The sequence below is a fragment of the Nycticebus coucang genome, chromosome 18 (genome assembly GCF_027406575.1).
Source record: "Nycticebus coucang isolate mNycCou1 chromosome 18, mNycCou1.pri, whole genome shotgun sequence".
Taxonomy (NCBI): domain Eukaryota; kingdom Metazoa; phylum Chordata; class Mammalia; order Primates; family Lorisidae; genus Nycticebus; species Nycticebus coucang.
In genome coordinates, this window is record NC_069797.1 from 74,653,196 (window position 1) to 74,676,228 (window position 23,033).

The following is a 23,033-nucleotide window of genomic DNA, read 5'->3' on the forward strand; positions in this document are numbered from 1 at the left end:
ATTGTCCTTGGTAGAGTGCAGTGGTGTCAGCCTCACTCACAGCAACCTCAGACTCCTGGGCTCAAGTGATCCACCTGCCTCAGCCTCCCCAGTGGGACTACAGACCCCTGCCACAATACCAAGCTAATTTTTCTATTTTCAGTAGAGACGGGGTCTTGCTCTTTTTTTTTTTTTTTGTAGAGACAGAGTCTCACTGTACTGCCCTCCGGTAGAGTGCCGTGGCGTCACACGGCTCACAGCAACCTCTAACTCATGGGCTTACGCGATTCTCTTGCCTCAGCCTCCCAAGCAGCTGGGACTACAGGCGCCCGCCACAACGCCCGGCTATTTTTTGTTGCAGTTTGGCTGGGGTTGGGCCTGAACCCGCCACCCTCGGCATATGGGGCCAGCGCCCTACTCACTGAGCCACAGGCGCCGCCCGGGGTCTTGCTCTTTTTTACGTAGGTCTCAAACTGACCTTAAAAAAATCCTCTCATCTCATCCTCCCAAAGTGCTAGGACTACAGGATTGAGACATCGTGCCTGGCCAGGACTCACTTTTTAGAAAATGAAACTTGACAAAGTGATTTAAAAATGTATATGAGGGCGGCGCCTGTGGCTCAGTCGGTAAGGCACCAGCCCCATATACCGAGGGTGGCGGGTTCAAACCCAGCCCCGGCTGAACTGCAACCAAAAAATAGCTGGGCGTTGTGGCAGGCGCCTGTGGTCCCAGCTACTCGGGAGGCTGAGGCAGGAGAATTGCTTGGGTCCAGGAGTTGGAGGTTGCTGTGAGCTGTATGATGCCATGGCACTCTACCGAGGGCCATAAGGTGAAACTCTGTCTCTAAAAAAAAAATAAAATAAAATAAACAAAAATAAAAATGTATATGAAAAAGCAAAGGGATAAGAATAGTTAAGATAAAAAAAAAAAAAGAATAGACGAGATACACACAAAGAAAAACCGGTAAGAACTTGCTCTATCCAATGTCAAGACTTTGGTGTAAGTTTTAATAATTTTATAAAACTTTTTTTTTTTTTTTGTAGAGACAGAGTTTCACTTTATCGCCCTTGGTAGAGTGCCCTGGCGTCACACGGCTCACAGCAACCTCCAACTCCTGGGCTTAGGTGATTCTCTTGCCTCAACCTCCCGAGCAGCTGGGACTACAGGCACCCGCCACAACGCCTGGCTATTTTTTTGTTGCAGTTTGGCCGGGGCTGGGTTTGAACCCACCACCCTCGGTATATGTGGCTGGCGCCCTGCTCACTGAGCCACAGACGCCGCCCAATTTTATAAAACTTTTAATAATTCACTGTGCCAATCCAAATAAAACAATGGAGCAGAGAGAGTCCGGAAAAAGAGCTTACAAGGAGAAAATGGGGTACATGGCTGTCAGAGCTGGCACTGAAGACCAGTGAGGAAAGGCTGGAGGAGGGGTCAATAAATCATACTGGAACAATCCATCATCCTTATGGGAAAAAGTGAAGCGGATCCTTACCTTACCAAAAACAAACTCCAGATGGAATTAAACTTGAATTGAAATGAAGCTTAAATGTGAAAAGGACAACTTTAAAACATACAGAACAAACAGAATAACTTTCAGAGTTGAAAGTTATTATTATTTTTAAGCATCTTGACACTGGGGAGGAGCGAGACTAGCTCTAAAAGAGGGAGAGGGATGAAATGAAGGAGGGACCCCTGGGAGCTTCCAACACTGGTTGTGTTCATTCTTAAGCTAGTAAAAATCTTCAATTAGGTATATGAAAATAGTATGCAAACGTAGTAGTTTCTTTCTTGGGGGGGCGGGTAGAGTCTCACTATGTCACCCTCAGTAGAGTGCCGTAGTGTCACAGCTCACAGCAACCTTAAACTCCTGGGCCCAAGTGATTCTCCTGCCTCAGCCTCCCAAGTAGCTGGGATTACAGGCGCCCGCCACAATGCCAGGCCATGTTTTGGTTGTAGCTGTCATTGTTGTTTGGCAGGTCCAGGCTGGGTTCAAACCCGCCAGCTCTGGTGTATGTGGCTGGCGCCCTAGCCACTGAGCTATAAGCGCCAAGCCAAATGTAGTGGTTTCTTTTTTTTTTTTTTTTTTGTGGTTTTTGGCTGGGGCTGGGTTTGAACCCGCCACCTCCGGCATATGGGACGGGCGCCCTACTCCTTGAACCACAGGCGTCGCCCGAAATGTAGTAGTTTCATATGAAAAAATGCATGTATGTGCATTGGTATTATTTTATATTAGGAAATTATTAACATAAACATATATACTCTTTTGTTCCAATGATATATTTCATAATAAAAAATATAAAAATTACAATAACCCTTACCTGTGCAGGTACTGAAGATTAGACACCTTCCCTGACTCCCCTTCAAGGGTGTAATCTCTCTGTTTCTGCAGAAAATGAAAAAGGTAAAAATAATTGACCCTATCCTTGGCTCTGACCACCTCATTCGATGGTGTGACCCCCAAAGTGCCTGAACTCTAGTAACTTAGGGGTCCTCAAATAACAAAGATGCACTTGATATATCACAGAATGGCAGGGTCACTCAGTTGCCAACAGCACCTAAACACTGGCCTTGAGTAACAGAGTTCAGAGTAATGGCCAGGTGCAATTTTCTGTCCACTCTTAAGGGTGTCTAACCTTAAAAAATTGCATATGATGATGGACATTCCATAGTCTATGGCTCAATGGTAGGGCCTGTGGCTTAAGCTCAAGCCCCACATCTTGTGCCCTTGTGCTATCAGAGCTTGCCTTTTGTGGCTGGCTGAATAATGACCCCCCCCCCCCCCCACACACACACAGATGTCTACATCATAACCTCCATGTAATCTGTGAAGGTGTTGCCTTACAATGATAAAGTGACTCTGCAGGTATGATTAAGACAAGGATCTTTAGTTAGCCTGGATTATCTAGATGGGACCAATGTAATCACAGGGTCCATGGAAAAGGGAGACGGATGGGTCAGAGATAGAGAAGCAGAGGGCTGTGAAGATGAAGGGCGGCAGGAAGTGCGTCCTATGCAACCCTGGGAAAGGGCTCTCCTAGTGTCCCCAGGGCTTCCAAAGGGTATGCAGCCCTGGAACCCACCTTACATTTCTGACTTCCAGATGTGTGAGATAACAGATTTGTTGTTTTAAGCCATTAAGTTTGTGGTAATATTACTGTAGCAACAGGAAGTGAGTGCATCTTTGTATTCCATATTCATTACTGTCTGTGAGGTGTCCCCTGACAGCTTTGACTTTGAATTCAGCTTTGACAGAATTCAAAGTGAGTGACAGTGATAGAGGCTCGGCCTCTGCAGGTACCTGTGTGACGTAGATGAGGGGAAGCATACTATACACAGGCAGCCTAATGACAGAGGAGATGTCACAGAGAAAGCAGCAATTTTTAAAAGAAACATTTATACCCCGGGTACTATGCCAGATGATGAAAAAAATATATAGCTGCTTAAATCATGATGTTCATGATCTTGGGGAAAATATAATGAAAAGATAATATAGGGCGGCGCCTGTGGCTCAGTGAGTAGGGCGCCAGCCCCATATGCTGAGGGTGGCGGGTTCAAACCCGGCCCCGGCCAAACTGCAACAAAAAATAGCCGGGCGTTGTGGCGGGTGCCTGTACTCCCAGCTGCTCGGGAGGCTGAGGCAAGAGAATCGCGTAAGCCCAAGAGTTAGAGGTTGCTGTGAGCCGTGTGACGCCACGGCACTCTACCTGAGGGCGGTACAGTGAGACTCTGTCTCTACAAAAAAAAAAAAAAAAAGAAAAGATAATATAAAACAAGGAGCAAAATGTTAAAAGGCAACACCTGAAGTTATTGTTTAATGGGCACTGAGTTTCAGCTATATAAGATGAGAGATACTGGGGAGCTAGGTGGTGCTGATGGCTTCACAGCAGTATGACTATCCTTAACACCACTGACGTGTACATGCAGAAATGGTTAAGGTGGTGAGTTTTATGTTATGTGTGTTTTACAACAATTTAAAAAATAAAATATTTTAAAAAGAGGCAATAGGGTTCGGTGCCTATAGCTCAACCGGCTAAGGCGCCAGCCACATACACCTGAGCTGGCGGGTTCGAATCCAGCCTGGGCCCGCCAAACAACAATGATGACAACTACAGTCAAAAAATAGCTGGGCGTGTGGCAAGTGCCTGTAATCCTAGCTACTTGGGAGGCTGAAGCAAGAGAATCGTTTAAGCCCAAGAGTTGGAGGTTGCTGTGAGCTGTGATGCCACGGCATTCTACCCAGGGTGACAGCTTGAGACTCTGTCTCAAAAAATAAATAAATAAATAAATAAAAAGAGGCAATACATGATTAACTATCAAATAAAAATTATAGCTACAAATATCAGATATTTAGAAAACGTGGAGATCTTTGTGGGCTGAGGTAGGATGGTGTAGGCACTCTTTTCATGCTTTTCAGAGATTGCAAGCTGTAAGCTGGACCTTGAAAGCTGGAGTTTGGCTAGGTGAAAAGCAGGTGTCCTCAAACTTTTTAAACAGGGGGCCAATTCACTGTCCCCCAGACCGTTGGAAGGCCAGACTATAGTTTAAAAAAAACAACTATGAACAAATTCCTATGCACACTGTACATATCTTATTTTGAAGTAAAAAACCAAAACGGGAACAAATACAATCGCATCGCCTCATGTGGCCCGGGGGCCGCAGTTTGAGGACCCCTGAGCTAGAGGAAAAGACGATGCAGGTGTGAGGAGAGAAAGGATAATGACAATAGTGAAGGGAAGGCACTCAGGTGGGAAAGGCAGGTTCAGATCATGCTAAGTTGAACTGCTTATGGCTGAGGTCTTGGAGGATGGAGCCTGCCTACCAGCCTAAGGGGCCTGAACAGAGTTTTTTTGGCCAGTGGTCTCTAACATATGCCCAAGAAAGCTAGGGAGTGTGAACAGAAAAACGAAATCTGAATTCCTATTTGTAGTTACCTAATTTTTAAAAACTTCATTTTAACGTATCTTATATGTTACAAATCAGCTGAATAATAAAGTATATAATTTATAAATACACATATGTAAGAGGTAAAAACTCAACTTTGCTTATGGGGTACCTCTTCACAGAAGCATGGGCCAGTATAGTAGCTCACGCCTGTAATTCCAGTACTTTGGGAGGCTGAGGACTGAGGACTCTGCTTGAATCCCCAAACTTGAGACAGATTGGGCAACATAATGAGGTTCCATCTCTCCAGAAGAAAAATTTAGCTAGGTGGGATAGCACACAAACCATAGTCCCAGCTACATAGGAGGCTGAGCCAAGAGGACTGCATGAGCCTGCGAGGTCAAGGTTGCAGTGAGCTGTGATTGTGTCACTGCACTCCAGCTTCGGCAACTGAGTAAGGCCCTGTCTCAAAAAAATAGATAAAAAGTTTGGAAACTAGTGCTCAAGATCTACAGGAAATCACTGGGCTTTTAAAATTAGAAGGGGAAATGGGATTTAGAAAGATTCACTTTAGGGTGGTGCCTGTGGCTCAGTCGTTGGGGCGCCGGCCCCATATACCGAGGGTGGCGGGTCCAAACCCGGCCCCGGCCAAACTGCAATCAAAAAATAGCCGGGCATTGTGGCGGGTGCCTGTAGTCCCAGCTACTCGGGAGGCTGAGGCAAGAGGATCGCTTAAGCCCAGGAGTTGGAGGTTGCTGTGAGCTGTGTGAGGCCACGGCACTCTACCGAGGGCCATAAAGTGAGACTCTGTCTCTACCAAAAAAAAAAGAAAGATTCACTTTGAACTTTTAAAAAGAAAGGTCTAGAGAAGGAACCAAGGCCAAGACAGGGGAAGGACTGAGCTCTCTATAGCAGTCTAAGTGGAAGGTAAAAGGCTGGAAACAGATGGAATCAATGGGCCAGGAGGCACTTTAAAGGGAGAATAAATCACAGGGCTTGGTGACAGGGATGAAGGGGACAAATGGTTCTGAGGTTTTCAGCCTATATGACTGAATAATCACAGTGACAACATTTTTAAAAAGGAAGAACAGAAGATGCCCTTGTCAGCTAACCACACAACTAAAAACACAGCAGAGCTGGGCGTGCCTGTAATCCTAGCACTCTTGGCGTGGACGGCTTGAGCTCATGAATTCCAGACCAACTCAAGCAAAAGTGAGACCCTGTCTCTACTAAAAACAGAAAAACTGAGGCAAGAGGATCGCTTGAAACCAGGAGTTGGAGGTTGCTGTGAGCTGTGACACCATAGCACTCTATCCAGGGCAACAGCTTGAGAGATTGTCTCAAAAAATAATAAATAAATAAATTAATAAAATTAAAATAAAAACTCAGTGGGCAAGAGTGTGGCACACTCAGACCACTGGGCCCCCACCTGATCTGGCTTGAGGTCCTCCCGAACGGCCTGGATGGCATCCCGACACTCGCTGAGCATGGATTCAAACAGACGCTCCTTGGTTTCTTCACTTTCAGCCTAAACAAAGACAGAGTGAGCAAGAAACTTTCTTTTTTTTTTGGTGGTTTTTGGCCGGGGCTGGGTTTGAACCTGCCACTCCAGCATATGGGACAGGCGCCCTACTCCTTGAGCCACAGGCGCCACCCAGAAACTTTCTTTTGAGTAAATCCTGGTATGCTAACGGAGGTGTGCTAAAGTTCATCACAGAACTTTGATCCCCACTCACATGGGGGGGGGGGGTCAGAGACCATTTAGTTGTCTCTGCCATATAATTGTCTCATTCATAAGGAAATGTGAATTATATTTTAAAAAGTAAACACACTGAAAAAGCGATCTGTATGACTGATTTGAAAATCTATCTGTCCTTAATGCTTTAAATTTCCATCCCAGGACTTTCTGCTACTTTCCTGCAGCACATCACCTCTGCTCAGCACCAGGGCCTGGGATCCCCCAGGACCTTACGAACTAGACACAGGGCACTGCTCCCTCACACTCTCACACTGAAGCACAGCACGAATCTCTCTCTCTTTTTTTCTCCCAGAATAAACTGTGAAGCTCTACTGTATGCCACAAAGTCACCCTTTACCAATACAACCCAACTTACAGATTATTTCTTTTAGTTACGTTTATCACTTGCTTGGACCTAATCAATCCTCAATCAAAAAGATAGTCTCCTAAATACCACACTAAGTTCTCTTCACCACATACACTTAGCGTTCAGATATTCTACATGGCCCCTACTCTGAGAACAGTTTTTAGGGCAGACAAGGTTGACAAGTATGAGATGACAGCTTTTGTACAAGAACTGGGTGTGTGACCTTCTCTCCATAGCTGAGTAGGTGAAAAAGCTATTCATTAACTGAATACCTGCCAAACCACATTATCATTCTAAAGAATCTGACTGAGCAGATGAGAATGGACAAAAGGCAGAGAGGAGATGAACTTGTATTACTGGCAGACCCACTATGAAATTAAAACATCAACATTTCAGTATTAAATCTGACTTTCCACAGAAACTAACATCCAATCTGAAAAAAAGGTCTTAACATTCAATTGATCTCTAAGAAAACCCAGTACTGCTCACTCCATTGAGCAATGACTAGGGGGGGTTAAAAAAAGCCTTTATGTCTTAATAACTCTTATTCTTTTCCTAGTTTCCACTGTGGGAAAAAAATCTTCCTTGTAAATTACCCAATATAAATTAAACATACTTTTCCACTTATAAGACACTTCACATTCCTGCTGTTCACTAAATTAGGAAGAAATCAGGAGCACGGTCATTCCGGCCAACATTAACTCACTAAAATACGTTCCAGCAGAACTTTCTGCAGTGATGGGAATGTTCTATCTGCACTGTACTATACAGGAGGAGCTGGCTCCACATGAACACCTGGAATTGTTATTAATTTAAATTTAAACAGCCATATGCATCGGGTGGCCATTGTCTCAAGACTTGCTGGCCAAATTTTTCAAATACAAATCCTATGGAATGGCGCAGCTGTACAACAAGACTTGGCATCATTTAAGAAACAAAAGCACCAAGCACACGCACAGAGCAGGGCCACATTATTAGCAGGAAGGATGAGCTACAACACCAGCAAACCACTGTGCAACCGCACCCCTTTTCAGGTAGATGGGATTGAAAGGCTGGGCAATGGTGTTTAAGAAAAGTGTAAACTTCACTTTACCAACTACACAGGCTCTGCCTCCTTCCCTGTAGGTAGGATATGGTTCAAATTAAAATGCTGCTAAAATGCTAAACCTCTATACTGCCAGATATGTTTAATCCCTTCGATTAAGTCAACCCCTGTACCAAGGTGCTGAGCACAGTAAACATCCCTATTGCTTCAAAACAACTCTGAGTTCCAGGTGGTACCTGTGGCTCAGTGGGTAGGGGGCTGGCCCCATATACTGAGGGTGGCGGGTTCAAACCTGGCCTCAGCCAAACTGCAACAAAAAAATAGCCAGGCGTTGTGGCGGGTGCCTGTAGTCCCAGCTACTGGGAGGTTGAGGCAAGAGAATTGCCAGGAGTTGGAGGTTGCTGTGAGCTGTGATGCCACAGCACTCCACTGAGGGCGATAAAGTGAGACTCTGTCTCCTCAACAAAACAAAACAAATAAACAAAACTCCCCCCCCAACTCTGAGTTCCATTGGGAATTTTATTTTATTATGTTTTTAAAGATTTCTTTCTTTCTTTTTTTTTTTTTTTTTGCAGTTTTTGGCCGGGGCTGGGTTTGAACCTACCACCTCCAGCATACGGGGCTGGCGCCCTACTCCTTTGAGCCACAGACGCCACCCGATTTATTTATTTATTATTATTATTTATTTTTTTTGCAGTTTTTGGCCAGGGCTGGGTTTGAACCCACCACCTCCAGCATATGGGGCCAGCGCCCTACTCCTTTGAGCCACAGGCGCTGCCCCCATTGGGAATTTTATAAAAGTCTTAAATAACAATGAAGGAAAAAGTATATTGAAGGGGAGGACATAAGTCAGAGGTGTTTTTCTTTGAACACCCACACTGCACACTGTGACTCAGAGACGACTAATCTCTGAAGGAGAACGTCTCATGATTCTCCCTGGCTGGACAAAACGTCTCCAAACAGCAAGCCTTAAATATATTTTACTAGTTATACTTTCTTTCTTTCTTTCTTTTTGTAGAGACAAAGTCTCACTTTATCACCCTCAGTAGAGTGCTGTACTATCACAGCTCACAGCAACCTCCAACTCCTGGGCTTAGGTGATTCTCTTGCCTCAGTTTCCCAAGTAGCTGGGACTACAGGTGCCCGCCACAATGCTCAGCTATTTTTTGGTTGCAGTTTGGCCGGGACCAGGTCTGAACCCGCCACCCTCAGTATATGGGGCTGGTGCCCTACCCACTGAGCCACAGGCGCCACCCTACTAATACTTTCATTCTATAAACCTGTGTTTGAGGCTAAGATAATTCCTGAAAGGATAACAACTCGCAACATGTGCAGGCAGGATTTCTTATCATCCATAAGCCAACCTTCCACGCCAGCCACTGAACCATCGAGAATGTTCCTAAACACAGGAGGCAAACCCCTGCATAAAAATTTGTGTTCTGGCTGGACCTTTTCCCAGGTGTGCCTATGCCAGAGAGAAGGCTCAGGCCCAGAAATAATGATCATTTATTAGCCCTAATAATTAAATGAATGCATAAATTCTAGATCAATTTTTATAAAACTTGAAACCTCCAAAATGTGCTTTTTTTTTTTGAGACTGAGTCTCATTACGTCATCCTCGGTAGAGTGCTATGGCATCACAGCTCACAGCAACACACACTCTTGGGCTTAAGTGATTCTCTTGCCTCAGCCTCTCAACTTTTTTTTTCTTTTGTGGTTTTTTTTTTTTTTTGGCCAGGGCTAGGTTTGAACCCGCCACCTCCAGCATATGGGACCGGCGCCGTACTCCTTGAGCCACAGGTGCCGCCCTTTTTTTTTTCTTTTTTTTAGACAGTCTCAAGCTGTCACTCTGGGTAGACTGCTGTGACATTATAGTTCACAGCAACCTCCAACTTTTGGGCTCAAGCAATCCTCTTGCCTCAGTTTTTCTATTTTTAGTAGAGACAGGGTCTTGCTTTTGCTCAGGCTGGTCTAGAACTTGTGAGCTCAAGCCATCCACCTGCCTCAGCCTCCCAGCATGCTAGGATTATAGGTGTGTGCCTTTTCTACAGTCTCAGGTTCTGTTCTTAAGTAGTGTCCCAAAGCTGACTGGTACAGAGGAAACCCAGCTGCAGTGCCCTGCGGTATAGTCCTTCTCCTATTAAAAACCAGATTTCTGGATTGTTTTCACTTGTCTATAGAAATTGCTGGAAGGTGGTGGTGTGACTAAGAGACATACAAGGCAAGTCTGACCATGTTCTCCGCCACACCCATACGGTGAGGATAGGAACCAAGCCATATCCAGCTCAGTGAGGTCTAGGGAAAAATAAACTGGAGAATTGGTAAAGAGGGAGTTAAATCTTACTTGAGAATAGTTTTTTTTTTTTTTTAAGGAAAAAGATGAATGGTCTCTCTGCCACTCAACATTAAAATACTAACCATAACTTGGTAAGAGTCATCAAAAGCCTGCAGATATTTAATGTACACCCTCCCCGTACTAAGGATAGTCTCACAACGCAGTCATCAGTGGAGAAATCAATACAAAGTAAGAAGTAAGACTATTAAGGATGTGAAGACTTAAAGCTTGGCTAAAGAGACTATGAGTTCTGCAACTGGATTTGGTGACTGATTAACTCCAAGCTCAAATCTTTTCAGTCTAATATTTTATCTCCCTATTTCTTCCTTCCAAGCTTTTTGATAAACTGCTATTTTAATACTCAAACATTAAAAACCTCCACACGCAATCATTAAGTTTGGTTACCAAATTCTTGCATTCCAGTTCCTAGAGGGTGGAAAATACCAATATCAGCTACATTAAGAAATTACATCCAGGCTCGGCGCCACCCACATACACCAAGGCTGATGAGTTCGAACTCAGCCCCAGGCCAGTTAAAACAACAATGACAACTGCAACAACAACAACAAAATAGCCAGGCATTGTGGCGAGCGCCTGTAGTTCCAGCTACTTGGGAGGCTGAAGCAAGAGAACTGCTTAAGCCCAAGAGTTTGAGGTTGCTGTGACTGTGATGCCAAAGCACTCTACTGAGGGTGACACAGTGAGATTCAGTCTCAAAAAAAAAAAAAAAACCCCAGAAAAAACAAAAAAAACAAATTACATCCAGGCTCAGTGCCTGTAGCTCAGAGGCTAGGACACCAGCCACATACACTGGGGCTGGCAGGTTTGAACCAAGCCAAGGCCTGCCAAACAATGACAACAACTACAACAAAAAAAAATAGCTGGGCACTGTGGCAGGCACCTGTAGTCCCAGCTACTTGGGAGCTGAGGCAAGAGAATCACTCAAGCCTAAGAGCTGGAGATTGCTGTGAGCTGTGATGCCACAGCACCCTACCCAGGGCGACACAGTGAGACTCTGTCTCAAAAAAAAAAAAAAAAAATTACATCCAGAATATACAAGGAACACAAACACTCAACAGCAAACCCCCCACCCCTCAAAAACCCAACCAAGTAATACAATTTAAAAAATTAAGAACTCTTATGTTTTTCCTAGTTTCCAGTGAAATGAGCTGAATAGACATCTCTCAAAAGACAATATACAAATAGCCAATAGATCCAGGACAAAATGCTCAACATCACTGATCAGCAAATCAAAACTATAATGAGGTATCACCACAAACCAGGTAGAACAGCTATTGTCAAAAAGACAAAAATAAGGGGCGGCTCCTGTGGCTCAAAGGAATAGGGCGCTGGCCCCATATGCCGGAGGTGGCACGTTCAAATCCAGTCCCTGCCAAAAACTGCAAAAAAAAAAAGACAAAAATAAATGCTGGCAAAGATGTGGAGAAAAAGAGAACTCTTACACACCAGGGGTCGGGGTATATAAGTGGGCGCAGACATTATGGAAAACAGCATGGAGCTTCCTCAGAAAGCTAAACATACAACTGCCATGATCCACTACTAGGAAACATCCAAAGGAAAATAAACCAGTATACTGAAGCGGTATCTGAGGTGGCGTCTGTGGCTCAGTGGGCAGGGCACCGGCCCCATATATGGAGGATGGCGGGTTCAAACCCAGCTCTGGCCAAACTGCAACAAAAAAATAGCTGGGCATTGTGGCAGGTGCCTGTAGTTCCAGCTACTCGGGAGACTGAGGCAAGAGAATCACCTAAGCACAATAGTTGGAGGTTGCTATGAGCTGTGTGACACCACGGCACTCTACTGTGGGCAATAAAGTGAGACTCTGTCTCTACTAAAAAAAAAGACATTTGCAGGTCCATGTTTACTACAGCACTATCCATAACAGCCAAGGTATGGGAGCATGACCACTAACTGATGAATGGAGAAGAAAACAATGGAACACTATTTAGCCATACAAAATAACAAAATTCTGTCCTTTGAGGCAACATAGATCAACTTGGAGGACATCATGTTAAGTGAAATAAGTCAGGCATAGAAAGATAAATACCAGGCCAGATGTATTACATTACACTCATGTCTGTAATCCCAGCACATTGACAGGCCACAGTGGGAGGATCACGTGAGTCTAGGTGTTCAAGACCAGAGTGAGCAACATAGCCAGATACCATCTCTACAAAATACAAGAAAAATTGGCTGGGCATAGTGGCACGCACTTGCAGTCCCAGATACTACAAATTAATTTTTCAACTGTTGAAAGCTGCCCTCAACCCAAAGTAGTCATTTTGGAGCAAGTCACTGAAAAGTTCAGATGTTTAACACATCTCATGAACAAAGTTAAAGAAGCACCCCCCCAACCCATACAGGCAGTCCCCAAGTTATGGACATCCGACTCAGGTATGACTTGCAATTACAAACACTATCCAAATTATTCAGAGTACAATAGATTACTGTGAAGTCCTATGAAATGCCATTGGTCCCTGATGAGGCAGTAGACTGTCAGTAGCCTGTTTTTTTGTTTTTTTTTTTCTTTTTTTTTGTAGAGACAGAGTCTCACTGTACCGCCCTCAGGTAGAGTGCCGTGGCGTCACACAGCTCACAGCAACCTCTGAACTCTTGGGCTTACGCGATTCTCTTGCCTCAGCCTCCCGAGCAGCTGGGACTAAAGGCGCCCGCCACAACGCCCGGCTATTTTTTGGTTGCAGTTTGGCCGGGGCTGGGTTTGAACCCGCCACCCTCGGCATATGGGGCTGGCGCCCTACTCACTGAGCCACAGGCGCCGCCCTGTTTTTTTTTTTTTTTTTTTTTTTAAATGCTCTTTACCTCACAGGCAGAAGGAGCTCTAGAAAGGGTCTCAATCACTGTCTATTTCATACAAACCAGTATCACCAGGATCACTAATCTTTGGGATGCAGTTGTTGTTCACACCCACAAGCAGGTGATCATGTCAGTAAGTAGTATCAAGCAGCACAACTCTATATGAGTATCACTTGTACACTACACACGAAGCAAGACATTCTGGTTTAACCAGGTTCTCCTGAAAAAGCCCAGGAACAAGAGGTAAACTCTTTAGGGCCAGAAGCTAGGGCGACAGGTCAGAGAGACTTAGGGACATAACAGGTAAGCTGCTGCACCACCTACTGGGCCAAAAGTGATCCCTATTTCAAACCAGCCTCCGATTGCTCCCATTTTTATGTTGACATGTGTCATGGTCAATTTCTTTGCCCTCTAAACACAAGAATGGCTCTATAAACTCAATTTTCAAAATAATTTAAGAGAGTACATTTCCAGATTTACCAAATCCCAAACAACATTAAGACAAATTTTTGTTTGTGAGAAATGAACACTAACAAACCACCACGTCCTTTTTTTTTTTTTTGGTAGAGACAGAATCTCACTTTATGGCCCTCGGTAGAGTGCCATGGCCTCACACAGCTCACAGCAACCTCCAAATCCTTGGGCTTAAGCAATTCTCTTGCCTCAGCCTCCCGAGTAGCTGGGACTACAGGCGCCCACCACAATGCCCGGCTATTTTTTGGTTGCAGTTTGGCCAGGGCCGGGCTTGAACCCACCACCCTCGGTATATGGGGCGGCGCCTTACGGACAGAGCCACAGGCACCGCCCATCATCCTTTTTTTTTTTTTTTTGCAGTTTTTGGCCGGGGCTGGGTTTGAGCCCACCACTTCCGGCAAATGGGGCTGGCACCCTACCCCTTTGAGCCACAGGCGCCGCCCAAACCACCATATCTTAAACTCACAGGCACAACCCTCAGACATGCAGAAGAGAACAGAATAGGTATTCCCTGCTTACCTGGGCAATGGCTGCTTCGTTGTCAGCCAATCCCAATAAAAAGATCCTCACTTTGTCAATCTTCACTGGAACTGTTCTCCCTCTCCATTCCACTTCACTCATGGTAGCTGCCTGTTTGGCTCGAGTCTGAGTGATCAATGCCTACAAAGTAGTTTGTAAGAGTTAAAGTTTTAACTGTGGATCTAAGTGACAAAGGTGAAAGTAAGTTGAGCCTATTATTTGTCTCCTTCTATAACCAACCTACACTTTCTCTTACAGAGTATGCACTAATTTCTACTTATTTTAAGTTCTTGTCTGGTATCAGGTATCTTAGTTTATAGAGACTCAAATATTAAAAGGGCACAATAGAAGGTTAAAAAGAGCAACACTAGGCTCGCGCCTGTGGCTCAGCAGTTAGAGCATACACCGAGGCTGGCAGGTTTGAACCTGGCCCAGGCCTGCTAAAAAAAACATCAATGACAACTGCAACAGAAAAATAGTCGGGTGTTGTGGTGGGTGCCTATAGCCCTGGCTGCTTGGGAGGCTGAGGCAAGAGAATCACTTGAGCCCAAAAGTTTGAGGTTGCTGTGAGCTGTGATGCCACACACTCTACCGAGGGTGACATACTGAGATTCTGTCCCAAAAAAAAAAAACGAGCAACAGTAAGTTCAGGTAAGGAATGAGGAGAAGAGTCTATCGGAACACACTGCAAGTAAAAATGCTAATTAGTAGAAACTTAAAGATACTTGTCAGTATGCATCTAAAGCTTCCAAAACATTCAATTTCACTTTTAGGAATTTATCTTAAAGAAATAATTAAGAACACGGGCAAAAACTGGGGACAGGGATATTCATGGTAATATTGTTTGCCACTTAAAAACAGTGAAGTGGCTAAATAAAAGTCTCTTGTACAATGGAGTACCATGCAGCCATCAAAGACTGAAGCAGAAAAAATTCATGTGGTGTTAAACTTAAAAAGCAAGTTACCGATGGCACCTGTGGCTCAGCGGGTAGGACACCGGCCCCATATGCCGAGGGTGGCGGGTTCAAACCCAGCCCCGGCCAAACTGCAACAACAACAACAAAAAAATAGCTGGGCGTTGTGGCGGGCGCCTGTAGTCCCAGCTACTTGGGAGGCTGAGTCAAGAGAATCGCCTAAGCCCAAGGATTTGGAGGTTGCTGTGAGCTGTGTGACGCCACAGCACTCTACCGAGGGCGATAAGGTGAGACTCTGTCTCTACAAAAAAAAAATAAAAAAAAATAAAAAGCAAGTTACCAAAAGTATATGCTAAGATCCCTTTTTCTTTTTGAGACAGAGTCTCATTTCGTCGCCTTCGGTAGAGTGCCATGGCGTCACAGCTCACAGCAACCTCAAACTCTTGGGCTTAAGCGATTTTCTTGCCTCAGCCTCCTGAGTAGCTGGGACTACAGGCGCCCACCACAACGCCCGGCTATTTTTGGTTACAGTTGTCATTGTTGTTTAGCTGGCCCAGGCCAGTTTCAAATCCGCCAGCCTCAGTGTATATGGCTGGTACCATAACCACTGCACTATGGGCACTGAGCTGTAAGATCTCATTTTTAAAATATATGCCTTTTTTTTTACTACACATACAAAAGTCTGTGGCTGGGCACAGTGGCTCATGCCTATAATTCTAGCACACTGGGAGGCTAAGGCAGAAGGATACTTGAGGCTAGGAGTTTGAGATCATCCTGAACAAGAGCAAGAGCAAGATCTCGTTTCTACAAAAAACAGAAAAATTAGCCGGGCATGTTGGCATGAGCCTGTAGTCCTGGCTACTTGGGAGGCCAAGGCAGGAAGATTGCTTTAGCTCAGGAGTTTGAGATTGCAGTGAGCCATGATGACGCCACTGTACTCTAGCCTAGGTGACCAAGTAAGACTTTATCTCAAAATAAAAACAGAAGAAGGAAAAGAAAAGTCTGCAAAATATTTATATTAAGTGGTTGCCTCATTTTGGTAACCCATGTGATTTTATTATTTTCCCAATCTTTCATATTTCTTACTTTTTCTATCACTCTATATTACATATTTAGAAAATAAATGTAATTAGGTTAAAAAGCTGAATACTTAAGTATTAATTGAAAAAAGTTTTTTGTTAAAACTTTTAACAAATACGTATTTGCCAATATAGATATAAATGTAAGTATGCACACATTAATAGCAATAACCCCTAGGGGATGGGATTATCAATTACTTCTTCTGGACTTTCTCAAACTAAAGACCTTTCATAAAAATATACATAGTAGATTACCTCCAATTTTTCAGCAAGAAGACCCTCAGTGCCACCAGATCTCAATCTCATCTGCATGAGTTCATTGATAGCTGACTGGTCCCCTGAGAAAAAGAGAAGAAAATCTTCAAGGGACTGGTCTGTTTTCTTGAGAACCACTAGACTCAACTCAGTCTTCAAAGAGTTCTGCCTCCTCCACAAGCACGTCAATGACTCTGCAGTACAACTGACCCTCAGAAGAACAGAGTTCAGTCTTTTACAAAGAATGAACCCAGCTGCGGCAGTACAAATACTCTGTATGGTACTATGATAATGAAGATGTGTCATTATGTATTTGTCCAAACTTGTAAAACATACAATATGAAGATGGAACCCTGGCTGGGTACAATGGCTCACCTCTATAATCCAAGCATTGTAGGGGGTGAGACAGAAGGATCACTTAAGGTCAGAAGTTGGAGACCAGCTTGGGTAACACAGTGGGACTCTATATATTTAAAAATAAATTAGCCAAATGGGCACACCTTTAGTCCCAGCTACTTGGGAGACTGAGGTGGGGGGAGGATCTCTTGAGCTCAGGAGTTCAAGGTTATGGTGAGCTATGATCATGCCATGGTTCTCATTCCTGGGTGACAGAGTAAGACCCTCTTTAAAAATATAAAAGAAAGAAAAAAGATCACATGGGTGGAAAGGGCAAAAGAAAGATTGCGCCCTAGTGTACACTATGAACTTTGGGAGATGATAATATACCAGTGTGAGTTCATCAACGGCAACAAATGAACAACTCAGGGAGGACGACGATAATAATGGGGGAGCCACACCGGTGTGGGGACAGGGGCATATGGGAAATCTCTGTAGCTTTCTCTGTAGCTTTCTATTTGCTGTGAACCAAAAACTACTCTAAAAAAGTAAAAAAATGAACTGAGCTAGAGATTCCGGACTGTACTCTTGGCGATAGCAGAAGATGGCAGGAAAAAGAAGGAATTACCCTCTGTCTACCTTTGACATCAACCAAAACAGCTCAAGGATGGATGCAAGAGAAAGAGAAGAAAGTTAAATAGGGCGGCGCCTGTGGCTCAAAGGGGTAGGGCGCCAGTCCCATATGCCAGAGGTGGTGGGTTCAAACCCAGCCCAGGCCAGAAACTGCAAAAAAAAATAATAATAATAAAAAAAAATTAAAAAAAAAAAAAAAGAAAGCTAAATAAATTCCCTACATTCTCTGAGCTGAGTTCCCAGCAAGCCACCTGCTGGTGCTCAAGCTGGTGCAATAGCTCGGTGCCTGCTCACCAATGTTATATGCACAGTAGCGGATGTTGGGCGAGATCTCCTCCACACGTTGGTTATATAGCACAGCCTGCTCCTCTGTGAAAGCACTGGCTAGCTTCTCATAGATAGTTCTGCAAGGAAAGAAATGTCAGGTTTTACATAGCCTAATATTAAGAAAATAAATTCACAAGGAACACAGTGGCTAAAAACAAACCACAGCCCTTTGAAGCTTTTCTACCATCTACCAGAACTGCCACTTTCTAAGGGTGAAAGAGAATAAAGAATATTTCTTTAGGAAAAGACAAAGGTCACACCAACTTTCACAGAAAGAAGCCATTATCTAATCTGTACCTTGAATTTGACCATGTATAATCAAAATAAGTCATAGCTTTGGACCACAGGACTCACTTGCATTTGTTAAAAGCCTCAATGGCGGCCTTCCATTCCTGATGTTCGAAGCGCAGCATCCCTGAGAGGTAGGCTGTATACGCCTGCGAAGGGAGGAACGGGGAAGAACTGCTTCAACACCAGCAACCAGCACTGGCACTCACCCTTCCTCTATTGTTTTTTTGCTTTTTTTTTTGGCTGGGGCTGGGTTTGAACCCACCGCCACCGGCATATGGGGCCAGTGCCTTACTCCTTTGAGCCACAGGTGCTGCCCATTCCTCTATTGTTTTCAAACTTTGGTATCAAGAATTTAGATATATTCAAGTTGATTTTTATTTGTTTATTTAATTGTGTCTTTTTTTTTTTTTTTGCAGTTTTTGGCTGGGGCTGGGTTTGAACCTGCCACCTCCGGCATATGGGGCCAGTGCCCTCCTTTGAGCCACAGGCGCCACCCCTATTTATTTTTTGAGACAAAGCCTCAAGCTGCTGCCCTGGGTAGAGTGCCGTGGCATCACAGCTCACAACAACTTCCAACTCCTGGGCTCAAGCAATTCTCCTGCCTCCGCCTCCCAAGTAGCTGGGACTACAGGCATCACGACGCCTGGTTATTTTTTGGTTGTAGCCGTCATTGTTGTTTGTTGGGCCTGGACTGGATTCAAACCTGCCAGCTCAGGTGTATGTGGCTGGTGCCTTAATTGCTTGAGCCACAGGCGCTGAGCCTCAAGTTGATTTTTAAAAAAGAAATACTTATTTAGTGAATAAACTGTGATACACAGGTAATTTGTTATGATTTGCTTACTTTCTAGGAGAGAACTTCAAAATAAAGAAAATCTATTTCTTTCATTTTATCTAACAACAAATTTCAGGACTACAACATAAGCATCAAAAGTTGAAAATAGGGCGGCGCCTGTGGCTCAGTTGGTAAGGTGCCGGCCCCATATACCGAGGGTGGTGGGTTCAAACCTGACCCCGGCTGAACTACAATCAAAAAATAGCTGGGCGTTGTGGTGGGCATCTGTAGTCCCAGCTACTCAGGAGGCTGAGGCAAGAGAATGGCTTAAGCCCAGGAGTTGGAGGTTGCTGTGAGCCGTGTGACGCCACGGCACTCTACGGAGGGCCATAAAGTGTCTCTACAAAAAAAAAAAAAAAAAAAAGTTGAAAATAACCTTGCGGGCGGCGCCTGTGGCTCAGTGAGTAGGGCACCAGCCCCATGTGCCGAGGGTGGCGGGTTCAAACCCAGCCCAGGCCAAACTGCAACCAAAAAAAATAAAATAGCCAGGCGTTGTGGCAGGCGCCTATAGTCCCAGCTGCTTGGGAGGCTGAGGCAAGAGAATCGCATGAGCCCAAGAGTTAGAGGTTGCTGTGAGCCGTGTGACGTCATGGCACTCTACCGAGGGCCATAAAGTGAGACTCTGTCTCTACAAAAAAAAAAAAAAAGAAAAAGAAAAAGAAAATAACCTTGCAATATCTATCATCTCTTTTTTTTAAATATTCCAATATCTCCAAAAAAACAATCTTATTTTGTGAGCTTTCAGAGGTATAAGTTACAAGTTTTCTATCTACTTTTTTATTTTTTTTGTAGAGACAGAGTTCTACTTTATGGCCCTCGGTAGAGTGCCCTGGCATCACACAGCTCACAGCAACCTCCAACAACCTCCAACTCCTGGGCTCAAGCGATTCTCTTGCCTCAGCCTCCCGAGTAGCTGGGACTACAGGCGCCCGCCACAACGCCCGGCTATTTTTTGGTTGCAGTTTGGCTGGGGCCGGGTTTGAACCCGCCACCCTCGATATATGGGGCCGGCGCCCTACGGACTGAGCCACGGGCGCCGCCCAAGTTTTCTATCTACTTATCAAAAGAAGTATGACCTTACTTGAAAAGTTGGTTAATAAATAAAAAAATCAAGCGCTTACAAAAACAAGAAAGCTCACCTTTTTTTTTTTTTTTTGCAGTTTTTGGCTGGGGCTGGGTTTGAACACGCCACCTCCGAGAGCTAACCTTTTTAAAAGCAAGTTCAGAAAGTTGCTTTCCTCTCCTGGCTATCAATTTATAATGTAAGCAACCCCGTTCTGTTTAGCTGTATTTCTTTTAGAGTCATGTCTCTAATCTCCACAATAAAGCAATCTGGATGTTAGGACACTAACCTGAGCCTCTAACTTGGTCTTGGCATCCACACGATTGCTCTCACACAAGCGTTCCAACTCCTCTGCATGCTTCACGGCTTTGCGTAGGCGAGATAACAAGTGAAACCGTTTTCGGGGTTCAGTGTTGGCTTCCTGTTTGAGCTGCATGGCATAACTCCAGGCTCTTTCAGCATCCATCAGAACCAGAAGCAAATATCTAGGCCAGAGAGAAGATGGGAGAACTGAATGGTGAAGCCAAGAGCATCAGGCTCAGATACATTCTCTGCAGTGCAATCTTCAGTGACTTTTCTCTATACTCTTACTCTCTTTCCTCCCTTAAAACTACTCTTCTGACAGTATCAGCCATGACTCCCAAATCAGCATCTCTGATCTCAACTTGGGTGCCACCTCAGGTTTCTAATTACCTACTAGACACATCTCATTAAAAAGCCTCTGCTGCCAGGCACATGGATTGCCTGAGCTCATGGGTTCAAGACCAACCTGAGCCAGAGTGAGACCCCCATCTCTAAAAAATAGCCGGGCGTTGTGACGGGCACCTGTACCCCCAGCTACTTGGAAGGCTGAGGCAAAAGAATTGCTTAAACCCAAGAGTTTGAGGTTGCTGTGAGCTGTGATGCCACAGCACTCTATCAAGGGTGACAAAGTGAGACTCTTGACTCAAAAAAAAAAAAAAAGAACATCCTTAGATCAGAGCATGGCACTTATTAAGTACTCAATAAGTTAATTACTTTATTATTATAACTAAAGACCTTTAATTACTGCCTTGATTAATCTTCCTCAAACTTCAGCTTAACCTTGTGTCTCCAAAATAAAGGATCTTGCTATCATAACTGAGTACAGATTGATTTATTTAATCTCTCACTCTTCCTAACTGGACCTCATCAGATTTGATCACTATGTTCTCCAACATCCCATCATGTTCTCCATGCTCTAGATTACTGATCAGATCCCTACACGCCAACCTCATTGCCTCTTCACTGGCTGAGAAGCAGCTAGCAACTGCCCAGAATTTCACAGTTCCTAGACTGTACTCGATAATATGAACGAAGAAAAGCTGTTTCCTCAACAAAGAATGTCCTTTGTCTCACAAATCCTCCAAGGTCAAGCCTCCTCCATGCAGGCTTACTGACTTTTCAATCAAATCTCCAAGCTAACCCCTCACTTTCAAGACTGCACAATGGGGCGGCGCCTGTGGCTCAGTCGGTAAGGCGCCGGCCCCATATATGGAGGGTGGCAGGTTCAAACCCGGCCTCGGCTGAACTGCAACCAAAAAATAGCTGGGCGTTGTGGCGGGCGCCTGTAGTCCCAGCTACTCGGGAGGCTGAGGCAAGAGAATCGCTTAAGCCCAGGAGTTGGAGGTTGCTGTGAGCTGTGTGATGCCACGGCACTCTACCGAGGGCCATAAAGTGAGACTGTCTCTACAAAAAAAAAAAGGCTGCACAATGTTTAACACTAAACAATACACAACATGGCACTTCTTTCTTTTCTTTTTCTTTCTTTTTTTGAGACATAGTCTCACTATGTCACCGTTGGTAGAGTGCCATAGCATCATAGCTTACAGCAACTTCAAACTCTTGGGCTTAAGCGATTCTCTTGCCTGAGCCTCCTGAGTTGCTGGGACTACAGGCACCCATCACAATGCCCAGCTATTTTTTTTTGTTGCAGTTGTCATTGTTGTTTAGCTGGCCCAGGCCAGTTTCGAACCGACCAGCCCTACGGGCGCTGAGCCACAATATGGCACTTCTACTATGTTATATTATCCCCTCGTTTTGCATTTGGCCAAGACAAGATCACAGACAGTGAGTTCAAGAACTATACCTCCTCTCCCTTTTCAATATGGTGCTTAGCTTAGCCCTAGCTATACACTAAACAACAGGCCAGGAAATATTTTTGTAAAGGGCCCAATAGTACATATTTTAGGCTTTGCAGGCCATGTGGTCTTTGCCTATGTCTAACTACCGTGCTGTTGTAGCACAAAAGCAGTTATAAATAATACTTAAAAAACAGACATGGTTGTGTTCCAATAAAATTTTATTTATACAAACAGGTGGAAGGAGAACAATTTGGCCCCTAGGCTGAGGTCTGAGAGGCTGACCTGAAGACCCTCAATACACATTACTTGGCAAATTAATCTTTCCGTAAATGTTAAACTTTGTATTTGGCACTAAAATGCAGAATTCTGTAAAATTTATACACTGCCAGATGTCATTAACATATTTTGTTTTAAGCACTCAGTTTTAGATGTTGAAATTTGTATCTAGAAATGTAACTATATAACTGATTAGATTCTAATCACCAGGCGGCACCTGTGGGGTGGCTCAGTGAGTAGGGCGCCGGTTCCATATACTGAGGGTGGCAGGTTCGAACCTGGTCCCAGCCAAACAACAACAACAACAAAAATAGCCGGGCGTTGTGGCAGGCACCTGTAGTCCCAGTTACTCGGGAGGCTGAGGCAAGAGAATCGCCTAAGCCCAAGAGCTGGAGAATACTGTGAGCTGTGATGACACAGCACTCTACTGAGGGTGACAAAGTGAGACTATCTAAAAAAAAAAAAAAAGATTCTAATCACTAAATTAACATTTACCATACACTCTCTTTCTTTTTTTTGAGTCAGAGTTTCACTCAGTTGCCCTTGGTAGAGTGCTGTGGCATTATAGCTCACAAAAACCTCAAACCCTTGGGCTTAACTGATCTTCTTGCCTCAGCCTCCTGTGTAGCTGGGATTTAGGCACCTGCCACTACACTCTGCTAGTTTTTCTATTTTTAATAGAGATGAAGTCTTGCGCTTGCTCAGGCTGGTCTTAAACTCCTGAGCTCAAGTAATCCTGCTACCTCAGC

The 23,033-nt window shown here is 44.4% G+C and overlaps 1 protein-coding gene across 2 annotated transcripts in view; it reads right to left on the bottom strand.

Annotated features, from left to right (window-relative positions):
- SRP68 (signal recognition particle 68) overlaps window positions 1-23,033 on the bottom strand; it is a 46,436-nt gene that overhangs the window by 10,279 nt on the left and 13,124 nt on the right. For both annotated transcript variants that reach the window (XM_053568397.1, XM_053568396.1), the window contains 7 exons: window positions 20,196-20,391; window positions 18,075-18,157; window positions 17,688-17,797; window positions 16,425-16,507; window positions 14,177-14,317; window positions 6,293-6,391; window positions 2,301-2,365 (listed from right to left, as the gene is read on the bottom strand). In XM_053568397.1, coding sequence (XP_053424372.1) covers window positions 2,301-2,365; window positions 6,293-6,391; window positions 14,177-14,317; window positions 16,425-16,507; window positions 17,688-17,797; window positions 18,075-18,157; window positions 20,196-20,391 — 777 coding nt within the window. The remainder of the gene's footprint in view (window positions 1-2,300; window positions 2,366-6,292; window positions 6,392-14,176; window positions 14,318-16,424; window positions 16,508-17,687; window positions 17,798-18,074; window positions 18,158-20,195; window positions 20,392-23,033) is intronic.